This window comes from Diorhabda carinulata, chromosome 8 (assembly GCF_026250575.1).
Source record: "Diorhabda carinulata isolate Delta chromosome 8, icDioCari1.1, whole genome shotgun sequence".
In the NCBI taxonomy this organism is placed as follows: domain Eukaryota; kingdom Metazoa; phylum Arthropoda; class Insecta; order Coleoptera; family Chrysomelidae; genus Diorhabda; species Diorhabda carinulata.
The window spans coordinates 22,879,794-22,896,631 of record NC_079467.1 but is presented as its reverse complement, the minus strand read 5'-3'; the positions used below and the strand labels follow the sequence as shown (position 1 = coordinate 22,896,631).

At 32.5% G+C, this 16,838-nt stretch overlaps 1 protein-coding gene across 39 annotated transcripts in view; it reads left to right on the top strand.

Annotated features, from left to right (window-relative positions):
• Positions 1 to 16,838, top strand: part of LOC130897163 (ankyrin-3-like) — a 217,828-nt gene that overhangs the window by 62,649 nt on the left and 138,341 nt on the right. For 2 of the 39 annotated variants that reach the window (XM_057805867.1, XM_057805865.1), the window contains exon 1: positions 466 to 5,112. The exons of 34 other annotated variants lie outside the window; for them this stretch is intronic. In XM_057805867.1, coding sequence (XP_057661850.1) covers positions 5,067 to 5,112 — 46 coding nt within the window. In that variant the 5' untranslated portion in view covers positions 466 to 5,066. Of the gene's footprint in view, positions 1 to 465; positions 5,113 to 9,369; positions 9,591 to 14,099; positions 14,231 to 16,838 lie in introns of those variants that run through there. 3 more of the 39 variants (XM_057805868.1, XM_057805866.1, XM_057805870.1) reach the window with 3 other exon arrangements.

Here is a 16,838-nt window from a genome sequence, read left to right as displayed (position 1 = left end):
TTGGATGATAATAAACTCTTTGCTTCGAGATTTCGATAGTGACATCATGAAAAACTTCTATGTAAAACATTTATAAAACATCGTTTGAATCAAGCTCTTTTACAAATTTCAAATACAAACCAAAATATACAACAATCGTGAAAGGCTTTTCGATATATTTCAGTTTTGATAAACTATAAACATAACTAATGATGAACTAATAATAAAATACGCGTTGCATAACAATTTATTACGTTCAAACAGACAACCTTGGGAATCTCTATTGTACATTTTTATATTCATCATTTATCCTTGACAGTAAATAAAAGAATCTTTATTGAAATCACTCATTCGGAAAGAATTTTGTTGTGTTCCAGTGGAATTGGCGCATCTTTATAATTACAATTCATTCGTTGAATAGTAAACAATATAAGCTGTTAGATTGTTAGATATTTAACGATTAGATTATGTGGAATCCAAAGTATTAAAAAATGATAAAAAAATCTTCTTTTTCCAGTATATTAGTAAGCAGATTAATTCACTAGCTGAACTATTATATGTAACATTATTCATTAAGAAATTATCAATCAAAACTAGTTTTGAAATGTGTATTTCTTTTTGTATTTACTAAATTGTGTTTAAGAGACTAGTATGGATGAAAATCTCATTTATTTACTTTGTGTTTTCAACTTAAAAACAACAAGTGTTTAACTACATATATGTGACTTTCAAGAATTTTGATGAATAAAGCATTATGAATTGAGCTTGTATATTTCCTCGGATTCTACTCAAGACGCGTATTTAAACACAAAGTTTTTTGTTTTTCGTAACTTCTTCAACTGTGGCGATTGACTTTATTTATTTTTACATTATGTATTGTTTTTATAATGCTATGTTTCCATCCAGAAGTTATTGATAAGCTGATACAAATCACCAATAATTCCTCAAAAACATTGGCATTAGCTTCGGTAACTATTTCAGAACAGCGTTCTTCATGGTTGCATCAACAAAACTGATAAAGATGATTTAGAAGCTCGGAAAACTTTATAGTGCTAGGTTGGATGATGATCTTCATGCATTCAATGATAAAAAGTCTACTTTTATAAATTCAGTTACGTTTCGCACATTTGAAGTTCAGTATTCAGTTCTTAACTATTGGTCAGTTGTGTGTGACTAACAGGAGTTTCATTGAATCACTTTGCGAAACTTTAGCCATCAGCTAGTTGATAACAATCGTTTGAATGTTTTCAATGCCACAAAATGACGTCTCTTCAGATGAGTTCTTAATGTAGAAAAGAGGAAAAGTCGAGAGACCTCACGTCTGATAAATGAGGAGGTTTTTTTTTTTAAATTTCTGAGCGATTAAGCCAATTTCATTACGCAATATCCAAGTATTCTTAATCATACTATTAATGTTGATTAACTCTGTGGCCTTGAGACACTCTTTGTGGATAATTATCTGGTTGACGAATGCTCACTCTTGCTTACTTTTTTTAAGAGTCGGGAACCATTCCATGTTATTTCTAGATAAAAAATCTAACTCTTGTCACCAGTGAAAAAAGGTATGATATAAGTGTAATTTTTAATCTATTCTGAGAAGTTGAGTTAGTCAACGATCTAAACGGATGAGCTATCAGATTCTATCGGCCTTTTCATAGGTTCTCGTAGTTAAAACCCTTCTACTGGGTGTTTCATCATCCATCGACTCTCGTCCTTATGAAAATGTGGAAAGAGAAAGATATAAACACATAACGAAAATGGTGTATAATCACGGAAGCTAACTCTTCACGAAACTCCTAGTATCCCTCACAGAACTAGAAGACTACGCGCGAAACATGGATGAAATGTCCTCTTTTGCACCCACTCGCGAATTTGGTGTGTTAGAATTTCCTTTATAATTCAAATTGATATTCATTAGTTATAATACTATTTACATTAGTCCCATATCTAACTTGAAACTAACACCCGTGCGTCGATCTTCATTAGATATAACAACCACTCGATTTTCCTACGACCCACATGTACATTATTTGTTAACATCCTAATTCCAAAGATCCAATTGTTCTCCACGCTTAAAGGATAAAAGCAACTCATGTGGTTATTTATAAAAATGTTGATACTAAAGAAATATTTCATTGGAGTGCTTTTTATTAGCAGGATCAGTAGAATACCAAGAACAGAGTGAGTAAAAATGATGTCATTTATTAAATATATAAATTTTATATCAATCAGTAGCGTTTCAAAATAGTTTATACTGAAATAAGAGGCATTGTTTGGGAATTAGAAAATGATTTTGACTTAATTGGGTTAAGATTCTGTGAGTAGTAAAGAAAAAAAATCAACTTGTGTAGGAGTACATCCTCTCTTAAACTAACTACAACTTTGAATGAATAAGGTACACAATAGATCCTTTGGAACGCAGTATCTATGACACCTTAAATTACCCACAAGAATAAATGGGACCTACGGTATATGATAGCATAAAAAACGTGTCAATCAAATCGGAACATTGAGGAACACAGTTCGTTCGTTCTTGGGAACACAACTGTGAACTCTGAACTTCGAAAGTACTGAAATGATGCCAACGACTCTCTTTTTCGACACGATAACCAGTTGTGTCAATTAACACTTTTGATACCCGAGTTTTTGGACTCTAAAAGTCTTCCTGTAAATCTAAATCTACTTTACTTACCAGATTTAGCATGTTTCGACACAAATTTCTTAAATTGAGAAAGTCATAACAAAGTGAATGAAAGCAATTTCGAATGAAGCCTTTTAAAAATACTTCTAGTCATGGATTATTATATTATTATAATAGTTTTTACTAAAACAGTTTTTCCATTACAACTCTCTATTCATTAATACATTCTTGAAACTATTTGTTTGTGCTACAATTAAATTTAATATCAAGGATAGTCTGCCACTGACCATATAAATGATGTAACAAATTGATTATATATAATTAGTAAGAGTAGATATCGATATCGAAATACGAGGCGTTTTTTTCATATAAAATAAGTGTTAATGTACTCTATAATCGTGCAGTTGGAATACGTGATTCTCAAACATAATCCTGGGAATGATGACATAAGTTTCTACTCTGGTCTGAATAAAGGATAAAAAAAGTATTGTTAAAGAGAAAAATAATATAGAATTAAAAATAAGAGTTTTATTTATCAGATTGTTGAATTAATGTTGCGAAGGCCGAAGTTTATTTTATAATTTTTGTCATCTTTCACCGTTAGAAAATGTAAATCAACCTAAAACATACCGTTAACCGTGTCTAGAATATAAAAATTTTGTGTGGTTAACTCAGATGATCTTAATGAACATATTTCGTTGCATTACTTTAGCTTCATCTGCGTTCCATGGCAAATCTTTCAGGTTTTGGTTGCATTTTACTGTTTAGGTCCCAGGGTAGTCCATGAAGTACCTGGCCCAACAATAAAACCAATATTTGAAAAAAATATACTAATTTCGGCTCTATACACTTTTCCCGGCGACGTCCAATAAGTTCGATATCCCTTTTATGATAAGAGTCGTCAATCAGTCGACATCACCTCTTCATTGTTGGAAAATCTTTTACCAATAACCTATTTTTCAAGTCTGGGTACATATAATAATCCGAGGGGGCTAATTTTGGCGAATAGGTGGCATGAGGTAGCAACTTTAATTCATAAATTTTGGCCATTGCAATAAGGTATGTGTGAGCTGGTGCGTTGCCTTGATCAAACAACCCTTTTTTCTTAGCCAAATGCTTGATATCTTCGCTCATACGTTGGCCAAAATACTCGCCGTTTATAGTCAATGAAAATTATTCCACGCTAATCCCAAAGAACCAACGTCATGACTTTGCCTGCGGATAGAACGGTCTTTGCCTTCCTTGGAGCCGATTCTCCCTTTTCACTCCATACTTTTGATTATTCTTTTGTTTCGGGTATGGAGTGATAGACCCAAGTTTCATCTATGGTTATGGAACGATGCAAAAAAACGGCTTATTTCTGTGAAACATTGCCAACCACTCGATGGAAACATCTTCACTACGCAGCTTTTGATATAAGCTTAATGATTTCTAACTCTGCAACTTTTTGAAAGCAAACATATAATAAATGTGTATAAAAATAACTCGAATCATTATATTATATTTTGAAATTTTCAACCTTATTATAAATTATACATATTTTTATAATCATTCATTATTCGCAGTTTATTTTGGCATTAATAATATATAACCAAGCCTATTTAAATTTATTTACATTCATAGTTACGTCCATTAAATATCTTAACGTTCACCAATATGTATTTGGTAATTTTATTACATAATTATCGCTGTACAGGATTTTTTAATTTATTGTGCCTACAGTCGTAATCAGAAGTAAAGATTTTTTAAAATCACATAAATTTGCAAACAATGTTTTAACCTTAAACTTGTACAATAATTTTTCTGATCATACGATCAAAATGTAAAAATAGTTGTTTCCATTAAAATGATAATAAATACAAATAGCAAAATTCATTTCTAAGTACGATGATGCATCAAATGATAAATATGATCTTTACTTTTGACTACGTCACTTTCAAATCCACAACATGTGGCCACCAAACTTCAAGATCGATTTCTTATCGTCGCTCAGCATGCATGTTCAAATAGCACGATTACTACTAGGTGTAGGCATATAATAGCAAGCTTATGCAGAACTGGCTTTTTCTCTAGCGGAATCATTTTTAATAGATATACAAGGTTCACTAGTCTGTATGAATCATCGCCATAATTAAACACTCTAACTATTACCTTAGAACGAAATTATAAACAATTTGTTTGTGTTCGCGTGAGATTTCAGTTTCGCGATTTCGTCAAGGGGAATCTGAAGCGGCTTCGAATATAGGATTGTGCGCATTTTTAAAATCGAATTAAAAATTTTTGAGCGTTATTTTTTTTTCTGATACTATTTTTATAGAATTCAAACGTAAATTCTGATTTATCTATAAACAAATCAGTGTTAACCAAGTTTTTTTAATTGTAATTTTTGGGTGAAAATGTGGATTTAGTGGAAATAGTTCACTTGGCGGAATATAAAAAAAGGAAGATGGTAAAGAAAACGGCGAAACAAATACATATTAGAAGAGTTTTGAGTAAGTTAATTGATATTGTATAACTCAACAGAGATTTACTAATTGTTTCGTCGCACTAGATCTATTAATAGTACAGTTAGTGTGAGATATTAACACTAATTACAAGATTTAACACGTTCTGTTTTAGACAAACATATTATCAAAAGAATAAGTTCAATAAATTCATCTGATCTCTTGAAACTTGACTTGAGCTAACATTCATTTCTAGTTTTCTGATTATTAAGTGACGATTGTATTGTTTCATCTTATATATTAAAAAAATTGATGATTTCCATTCCGAGTCCGTTCAGGCGTTCTACCCAACCGATTTGCTTAATTTTCTTTTTTCAATGAAAGGTATTGATGCACAGATCAGCCAACAACCATCGGATTTCATCTAATTTTCTCCAGTTATACTCAAATGCGATTTCCCCCTGTACATTACTTATCGGAGTTTTTCACATACACACGTTCTATCCTCAATATCTCAGGTTATATTCAAGATAGAGACTTCGTTTTGGTTTAAGAACACTCGCTGAAACACCTTCTTTTTTTTGAGTTTTTGAACAATTAAATCGGTTGAGTTGGAGAGCAGCAAGGCGCGGACATTCAATGTGGAGTTATGGATTTTTGTAGATATTTGGCAATTTTTCTACATTCAAAGATCTATATCTCAGGTTCTAATATAGCTACATAGTTCGTTTTGGTTTAAAAACACTCGCTGAAAAACCTTCTTTCTTTGGAGTTTTTGAATACTTAAATCGGTTGAGTTGGAGAGGAGCTAGGCGCGGACATTCAATGTGGAGTTATGGATTTTTGTAGGTTTTTGGCAATTTTTCTACATTCAAAGATCTATATCTCAGGTTCTAATATAGCTACAGAGTTCGTTTTGGTTCAAGAACACTCGCTGAAAAACCTTCTTTCTTTTGAGTTTTTGAACACTTAAATCGGTCGAGTTGGAGAGGAGCTAGGCTCGGACATTCAATGCGGAGTTATGGATTTTTGTAGGTTTTTGGCAATTTTTCTACATTCAAAGATCTATATCTCAGGTTCTAATATAACTATATAGTTCGTTTTGGTTTAAGAACACTCGCTGAAACACCTTCTTTCTTTTGAGTTTTTGAACAATTAAATCGGTTGAGTTGGAGAGCAGCAAGGCGCGGACATTCAATGTGGAGTTATGGATTTTTGTAGGTATTTGGCAATTTTTCTACATTCAAAGATCTATATCTCAGGTTCTAATATAGCTACATAGTTCGTTTTGGTTTAAAAACACTCGCTGAAAAACCTTCTTTTTTTGGAGTTTTTGAACACTTAAATCGGTTGAGTTGGAGAGGAGCTAGGCGCGGACATTCAATGTGGAGTTATGGATTTTTGTAGGTTTTTGGCAATTTTTCTACATTCAAAGATCTATATCTCAGGTTCTAATATAGCTACAGAGTTCGTTTTGGTTCAAGAACACTCGCTGAAAAACCTTCTTTCTTTTGAGTTTTTGAACACTTAAATCGGTCGAGTTGGAGAGGAGCTAGGCTCGGACATTCAATGCGGAGTTATGGATTTTTGTAGGTTTTTGGCAATTTTTCTACATTCAAAGATCTATATCTCAGGTTCTAATATAACTATATAGTTCGTTTTGGTTTAAGAACACTCGCTGAAACACCTTCTTTCTTTTGAGTTTTTGAACAATTAAATCGGTTGAGTTGGAGAGCAGCAAGGCGCGGACATTCAATGTGGAGTTATGGATTTTTGTAGGTATTTGGCAATTTTTCTACATTCAAAGATCTATATCTCAGGTTCTAATATAGCTACAGAGTTCGTTTTGATTTAAGAACACTTGCTGAAAAACCTTCTTTTTTTGGAGTTTTTGAACACTTAAATCGGTTGAGTTGGAGAGGAGCTAGGCGCGGACATTCAATGTGGAGTTATGGATTTTTGTAGGTTTTTGGCAATTTTTCTACATTCAAAGATCTATATCTCAGGTTCTAATATAGCTACAGAGTTCGTTTTGATTTAAGAACACTCGCTGAAAAACCTTCTTTTTTTGGAGTTTTTGAACACTTAAATCGGTTGAGTTGGAGAGCAGCAAGGCGCGGACATTCAATGTGGAGTTATGGATTTTTGTAGGTTTTTGGCAATTTTTCTACATTCAAAGATCTATATCTCAGGTTCTAATATAGCTACAGAGTTCGTTTTGGTTCAAGAACACTCGCTGAAAAACCTTCTTTCTTTTGAGTTTTTGAACACTTAAATCGGTCGAGTTGGAGAGGAGCTAGGCGCGGACATTCAATGCGGAGTTATGGATTTTTGTAGGTTTTTGGCAATTTTTCTACATTCAAAGATCTATATCTCAGGTTCTAATATAACTATATAGTTCGTTTTGGTTTAAGAATACTCGCTGAAACACCTTCTTTCTTTTGAGTTTTTGAACAATTAAATCGGTTGAGTTGGAGAGCAGCAAGGCGCGGACATTCAATGTGGAGTTATGGATTTTTGTAGGTTTTTGGCAATTTTTCTACATTCAAAGATCTATATCTCAGGTTCTAATATAGCTACAGAGTTCGTTTTGGTCTAAGAACACTCGCTGAAACACCTTCTTTCTTTTGAGTTTTTGAACACTTAAATCGGTTGAGTTGGAGAGGAGCTAGGCGCGGACATTCAATGTGGAGTTATGGATTTTTGTAGGTTTTTGGCAATTTTTCTACATTCAAAGATCTATATCTCAGGTTCTAATATAGCTACAGAGTTCGTTTTGATTTAAGAACACTCGCTGAAAAACCTTCTTTCTTTGGAGTTTTTGAACACTTAAATCGGTTGAGTTGGAGAGGAGCTAGGCGCGGACATTCAATGTGAAGTTATGGATTTTTGTAGGTTTTTGGCAATTTTTCTACATTCAAAGATCTATATCTCAGGTTCTACTATAGCTACATAGTTCGTTTTGGTTTAAGAACACTCGCTGAAAAACCTTCTTTCTTTGGAGTTTTTGAACACTTAAATCGGTTGAGTTGGAGAGGAGCTAGGCGCGGACATTCAATGTGAAGTTATGGATTTTTGTAGGTTTTTGGCAATTTTTCTACATTCAAAGATCTATATCTCAGGTTCTAATATAGCTACATACTTCGTTTTGGTTTAAGAACACTCGCTGAAACACCTTCTTTCTTTTGAGTTTTTGACCATTCAAATAGGTCGAGTTGGAGAGGAGCTAGGCCCGGACATTCAATGCGAAGTTATGGATTTTTGTAGGTTTTTGGCAATTTTTCTACATTCAAAGATCTATATCTCAGGTTCTAATATAGCTACAGAGTTCGTTTTGGTTTAAGAACACTCGCTGAAAAACCTTCTTTCTTTGGAGTTTTTGAACACTTAAATCGGTCGAGTTGTATAGGAGCTAGGCTCGGACATTCAATGTGGAGTTATGGATTTTTGTAGGTATTTGGCAATTTTTCTACATTCAAAGATCTATATCTCAGGTTCTACTATAGCTACATAGTTCGTTTTGGTTTAAGAACACTCGCTGAAAAACCTTCTTTCTTTGGAGTTTTTGAACACTTAAATCGGTTGAGTTGGAGAGGAGCTAGGCGCGGACATTCAATGTGAAGTTATGGATTTTTGTAGGTTTTTGGCAATTTTTCTACATTCAAAGATCTATATCTCAGGTTCTACTATAGCTACATAGTTCGTTTTGGTTTAAGAACACTCGCTGAAAAACCTTCTTTCTTTGGAGTTTTTGAACACTTAAATCGGTCGAGTTGTATAGGAGCTAGGCGCGGACATTCAAAGTGGAGTTATGGATTTTTGTAGGTTTTTGGAAATTTTTTCTACATTCAAAGATCTATATCTCAGGTTCTAATATAGCTACAGAGTTCGTTCTTTCCTATTATAATAATTTCTGATACTTATTTAATGGATTCAATGCGAGCGAAGCCGCGGGTAAAAGCTAGTTTTATTTTATTTCTGAAAAATTTTATATGACAGCAAAAATTCCTTCGTATATCAGCCTCATTACAAAACAATATTAATAAAAATCGTGCCAGCTATTTCTGAGATATTTGAGTTGATTCAAACCCAAAGATCAGTCTACATTGAGCAAACTAATCTGAACCAAATATGAAACACTCGGATGCATTGCTGGAAAACAAAGAAGTTAATAATTTAATATAATTCTTTGTTTCGAGTTTGATTGATGTAGAAAATGAAAATATAATTATTTAGTGATCTTAACTAGCCCTCGTAATTCGAACCAGATAGATTACGATATTTACTCACGAGATAAAACAGTGCACCGTTTCTTAATACAAATCTTATCCGATAGTGCAATGTCTTACTTCCTTAAAAAATGTAATTGTTGATAACCTTATTCAAAATATAACAAATAGTTCGTTGAATGACGGTTCAACAAATGCACCATGTTGATTCGTAGCCTTCCGATCTAGTGTTGTTTAATTTCGGCACAAAAATGGATCATCTTAGCGAATATAGAAGAGAATTTTCAAAGGGAAGGGGTAGGTAAAAGATAACGAATTTTTACCATAATTTTGTAAAATTTCTACAGAATACCTTGTTGGAAAACAAATTCTCGGTTTTTGTTCTGGAGATTTTTCACTAACATTTTAGCTCAACTTTTACTTATATTATCATTCAAATCTACTATAAGATCCTTAATTTATATTCGCATTAATTAATAGGTAAATATGAAATTAGAATAAGTCATAAAAAAATATTTCCGTAGTTTAAAATTTACATAGTACAAACATCTCAATATTTAGAAAATAGATTGAGAAATCATCAATACGCTTAGTACATGAAATGCACAAAATAGCAAAAGATAATTATTTCATTATAAAATTACAAATAAAACGCAAGGAGAAGTTTTATAAATGTGATATATACATAAAAATAATACGTAATGATACAAAATATAAATTTCAGTGAGTTCACAAAAAAGTCTTTTCTTATATCGATATTTAAAATTAAGGAAGCTTTGTTATGGTGTATTTTGATGTTCATTTTGTACGAAATCTATTAATTATTCTCAGTTTATTTCCTCGATGATTTATAGATTTTCCTACCAGTTTTGTATCCACTTTTATCTAAGCACAAGCATTTTAAACCATTCTGTATTAATCGCATTCCAACTAGTATAAATACATTATTTCTTAAAAATCTGATTTTTTCCATCAAGTTTTCAACACTTTCTGTAGAACAATGTGTCGTTCAATAAATACTTCAATTTCGGTAATCATTTCTTCATTGGAGCTAAATATTTTCACCTGAAGCATATGTTGTAGTCAGAGGAGGGCCAGTAAATCACCACGGCCTTAAATATAGTGAACATTCATCAACTGGAAATGCAATTTGTTTAGTTTTATGAAATAAAAATCTACAGTTTCTGTATTCAACCAATTTAATATTCAGTGTTAGATGTTTTATCTTTGTCATGACAAAAGATACACATGGTATAACTACGTTAGCTGAGTTTTTAGATGCTTTGGGCAACTGCTGTCCATTGAATTCATAAGCACAGTGATGAATTAATATTTCATCCATTGTCATATATCGTAGCAAATATCCATGTTTAAACAGTTCCAAATAGCGCTTTGAATCGATACTCAATTGTCTTTGATCAACAATATCCAAACGCAGAACCCTTTACGACCAAATGTTCTCTCATTCGTTCAAAATCGAAAATGTCCTATCGTCTGCTATCTTCAACTTCTCCTCTATCTAACGTTCCGTCGATTTGATATGATTCAATACTAGTTTGAGGACTTTTTTATATTTTTTGAACAAGTGTAGAGCATTCATCATCAACTTACTACCTTCTAATACTTTTTGCCGATGAATCAGAGTATGAAAAATTTTTATTAAGCCGGTGCTTTGCTTGTACACTACCTGTTCTCATCAAAAAAACGACGTTTAATCGATATATCAAACTGATTTTTATCAATTTCCCAAGCCATAACAATAAGTCGACCCTAAAACTCTATTATCTCAATCCACACTCAAACAAATGATTTAATTTTTTATTGTTTTATGGTCGATACCATCTGTGTATCTGTCCCAAGGCTTATTGAGTAGTACTACCGCCAGTAGTACTCGTATCTACGTCAGTAGAGTAAAGGTAGTTCTCTATATTAAAAATTAGAACCGATAAAAATTATGCTAAGAATTTTCATTTATATAACATAAGGATATAAATTAAGGGTTGAATGTAGTTTTGAAGATCGTATCATAAAGAAATAAAAGCATAAAAATATTGTTTATAAAATAAAAAAGTGAGGGGGGACCATTACCATTTAGGGGTATGAAAAATAGATTTTCAACCAATTCGGAGGAAATTGCCGAAACGAGAATTTTATATGTAACATTAGTGATAGACAATTGATTATTTTATTTAAAATTTTTTACTTAAATGTTCTTTCTTATCCTAAAAATATTCATGGAATTCATACAAGTATAAATTTTTTTCTCTTAAAGTAGTTATTTCTTATTATATTTGACTCATATCCTCGACAAATGGAATTCTTATCACCCCATTAGTAACTAACGTTTCCGGAAAGAATTATAGAAACGGATTTAAAAAATAATTGAAAAATGATAAATAAATGTGTATTTTTAATAATAGTGTCAAAAAAATTCACGTAAAATTTTCATACCCCACTATTATAATACCTGGAATTTACTTACTGTTTAAAGAGAAAAAGAGAAACTATTTTCTGGAGTCTTTAAAGTAGTTTAAGAGCTTGGCTGGCTTTCCTATACTATAGTTAACTATAAAAATAAATATAAGAAGTAAATTTTCAATGACTTTTTGCATCCTATGTATCCAGCAGCCGATTAATTCTTTGATGAAAATCGGTGATACGTAACTATCGAAGAAATCATCTCTAACTTTGGTAAAAGCATTATTTTCAATAGGACTGTGGCTCGTTAAAAAAAAAAAAAAATTTATAGCTAGTTTTCTTATGTCACAAAACTTAATTATTAAATCAATTTTTATGTGTAAAGACGGTAAAATAATTTTCACAGATTTATGGTTTGTTTTTTACATTTTTCTAACAATGCTAAAAACGGAATTTTAAAGGTCAGCTTGTTTTATAAAGTGATCTGAAGACTGAAAGTGCTCTGCTATCCCATGCACAAATATAAAAACAATAACCAGTTTGCAACCCCAAAATTAAAGCTACTACCTGTACTTCTATGCAAGCATATCATTTCTATTCTTTCAATTGAAACTCATATGCAATATGCAAAAGTATAATATCGTCATTTGATACAAACGTCTGATCTAAAGCTGCTGAACACGAATCCATCTTCTTTTGAATGAAACTTAGCTAGAGAAATATATATAACGATTTCGATGCAGACGATGCGGTACTGTTGGCGGAGAACGAGGACGATCTGCAAAGGCTACTGTACCAATTTAACAAAACAGCAAAAAAATTCAATATGATAATATCAGCGGCAAAGACAAAATCAATGGTTACTTCCAAGACACCGATCAGATGTAAGCTTGTGGTGGATAACAAAATAATACACCAGGAAATGAAATTTAAATATCTGGGAATCGAAATATCTGGACACGGAGACGTGGAGACGGAAGTAAGAAACCAAGCTACAAGAGCCTCAAGAGCAGCAGCATACCTAAATGACACATTCTGGCGAAATAAATACATTCGAAGTGAAGCAAAAGCCCGCATTTACAAGACCGCAATCAGACCTATATTATCCTATGCAGCAGAGACCCGACCTGAGACCTCTAAAACGAAACGGATATTGGAGACTACAGAAATGAAAATAGTTCGAAGAATAGCGGGAAGAACACTACTGGATAGAGGAAGGAGTGAAAACATAAGACGAACATGCGGGATAGATAATATCAATGACTGGGTACTGGATAGAAAGATAAAATGGAATGAGCACATTGACCGCATGACGGAAGAACGAATTGTGAAAATATCAAGGGACAAATCACCAGCAGGACAAAGAAGCATTGGAAGACCTAAGAAAAGATGGAGTGACAACCTCCCAGGTGACTGAGCAGAGGCAATGACGTGAATAAAAACAGGCAATGATGCCTATACACAGCAGGAAGAAGAAGAAGAAGATTTCGATTAGATACAATTTTGAATCCAGTTTGCAATAGATTCGATTATTTCAATCCCGAACTTGATATTAAAGATTTTTCTCCGGTCAAATATAAATGTCTGATAGGGTCTTTTCACTAATAGAAGAGTCAGCTTAGTATTATTTTTCCATAGAACAGGAAGTAATAATCGTATACTTGATTTTTGGATTCACGCTACTGCACTTGTTCACCAAAAGGCATCTGTTTAATATTATGTGTCAAATATTTATAACATTGTAAACAACACACGATTTGTCTTGGTTTTTAATTTTGAAATAAGCTCCTCAACACTTTTCAAGGACAGGCTACGTACGGCTTTTTCAGCTTTGAAGAGTAAATTAAGATAAAATAAGCTATGCAAATTAACACGGCATTTTCAAGATTTGTGAGTAATCGAAATGTTTTGATCTTTGTACCCATCAATAATATAATTTTACCTCTTTTTCTATTCATGTTTAAAGATGTAATATCAAATAAATTTTTTCTTTGTCCTTTACTAAGTATATACACATAATACGAGTTACTACTTGGCATTCAAGTTGTTTGTAAACGTTTCATTGATGCGTGGACTAAATTATTACTAGTACTATTTCGTAAAATAACACGAAAAACATTATTAACTTCGTTTTAATCCTACAATCAAGGACTCCATATTCTAGTAGCGCCTGAATGAGATTTTAAAATAACATAAATATCATTAAAGATTCAATATTTGTACATCCATCAAATCCCGATGCTGTTTATAATTAATTAATTATACTAAAAACATTACATCACGGTGAAGATATTTGCTTCAAATGTAAATACCTCTCCCTGAAAATGTTAATTTTCATATCGTAAATCCAACAGTTGTAGCTTTTACGTTGTAATATCAACAAGATAGTGGAAATAAATAGGTTAGTGTAGTGGTATCGTCTATAAAACGAATAGTTGCGAAAAACCAAATAAAAATCAGTCTTGTGTATTCAAGGGAGCACCTGATTGTCTTGTCGAAATCATGACATAGTATTCAAGGTAAATGTGATGAATTAGAAATTGTGGAACAGTAGAACGTAAAATCTTTTTGTTATACAAGGTACCGTCAAAGATATATCAGGAGTACCATATATTCTTCATTTCAAACAATATCATCAGATGAATCCACACCATTGAAAATATTTGAAAATAAAAGAAACACTTAAAAATTCATTTATGCATAGTTTTTCTTGTGAGCTGTCTGTCCATCTAATAATTCCTATACAAGGCTTGTCTGAAAAGTTGCCAACCTAACAAAGAAACATGACCTTTTTTCCCATTTTCAAAAAGTCTCTTGTTAAATCTGGTGATTACGGTGGGCGGTCAATCGATTCGAAGTACAATTCGTGAATTTCAGCCGGTGTGGAAGGGTGTGCGTTTTCCTGATTTATTTATTTACCAGAATAATAGTACATTGCATTACAAAGTAATACAAATTACAAAATAATCCGACAGCGGTAAACGAGTTTCTTGTTTGTCGGTTTTCTTCATATGCTGTGGTTTTTGCAAATTATCTTTTTACTCTGTCAAATAATAATGCGTGATAGTTTTTGTTATTGTTTTACCTTTTTGAAGATAGTCGATGAACCCAGTCCTATGTTTTGCCTCTTTCGGAGAACTTCCATATCCAATATCTTGACTATTTCTATGATTTCGGGAGCACAGTGGTGAATCCAGGTTTTATATACAAAAAAACTGGCTCATTTGACTCAAACCGCATTGGCAAGTCATGGGAAAGTAAGCAAACATAGAATCCAACGTCCAGACAGCTTACACGTGCCAATAGTTTCTTTTATTTCTTTAACTTTTTCGATAATATCGCTAGTTGTCGCAGTTTTTGGTCGTTCATCAAGTCACGTTTCAATTCAGCTAAATGATGGTGTAGACTTCTACTCTAATGTAACAGTTTCTATGGTGAAAATCCTTACTTTCTGATGTGTCCCATTCTCCAGATTCAATTCCGAGTTATTATTTTTCTTCTAAACGCGGAATAATGTATTGGCAGAAAAAGAGACTTGACTCCATTTCATGATCCATTTTGATGACAGTGACAAATTTAATTCTTTTGGAAAGGGAGAAAAATTGAGGAAAGAAAGCGACTTCCATGTAATTCATAAGTTATTAGGAATAGTTTCTAGAAATTTCAACAAATCTACTTATACCTTAGTTATATCAAAGACTTTATAAAATAGAAACATTTAGTTGATATTTTGCTTTACGCTTGTTGTGCTTGATGTAAACCCATAAAAAATATTCCAAATTCAGCTGAAATCGTACACTCTGAAAATCCGTTGGAATTATAACCTTTTTCTAGGATGTATCATTAGATTTGATGATTAGTACGGTTTCCGCTCGAGTTGAAAATGGAAAAGGAATAATCAAACACAAATATAAATTCCTATACATATACTTTTATGCATGATTTGAAAACTGGAGGTTATTTTTTTTTTCTATAAAACGGTGAATATGTCAAATATAGAACTATTACTTTTAAATCTCCACATTACAACTTCGGAGCGTCTATATTGTCACCAATATTTCATTATAAACTCGTTCGTACGGCAATAACCGATTGGACGTGTTGATTCGTAAACGACATGCGTTTGTATATAATATTTTTTCTTCCGTCCCATCTTGTAATTATAAAAAATTACTAATTTGTATCTAATTTAGCACCAATCTTGGAAAATCTAGATATATTATTCTCCATAGTCGAAGCGTCCTGAAGACCACAAGAGGCCCATTGAAGTCGAAGCAAAAATACTATTCGATTGAGATTAATCGTCGTGACGAGATACTTAGACCCACGATCTAAAATAAGAGCATAGTGAGGACCTGGAAGGAGGCTCGTGGAACAATATTTAACAAAGCACCAAATCGTGAAGGCGTGTTAAGCCCCGATGTAGTTTCCTGCGACTTAGTCCTTGGATCAAAATGACGCTGAAAGGATACTGGTTCGATGAAAAAGATAGGGCTGCAGCTAATACGATGGGAGCACATGGTCAGAAAAGAAAATTCGTGTTTTCTGATTTTGGGAAATAACCGCCAGAACTAGAACTGACTATCTCTGTTCGACATGGTTATTTAGGAGTTTTGAGCCTACATGTCGTAATAATGATTATTATTTATTAGAAAAAAAACCTTCCGTGTTCAAATCTGACATTTATCTCAACTGCATTGGCTTTATACCTACCAGGTTTTTCATTATAAATTGACCCCCTCCCAACTTTGTTTCACAGAAAAGTTTGATTTAGAAGTATATGTAATATATACAGTAATGCATTTTTATTTTTTATGAGTATATTTTTCTATTGTTTTGAGGATATTTTTGCAGGAAAATTTGCAGCTTTAAGTATTTCAAATTAGGTTAATTCAATTCCACAAGGAACGGAATTTTTATCGTTATTAAATCACAAGGAATGTAATTAATTTATTATAATTAATTCTTTCAAAGAGTTTTTTGTTATGGATGGAGTAAATAAGCTTATTTTCATCTCAACTAATTGTTGTTTTTAGATTTCCAAATAACAGAAAATTTCAATTGAAGTCGATTTTTATGCTCAGGCCCAATTTTTCTAAACTATTAATATGAAAATAAGTCTGCTAG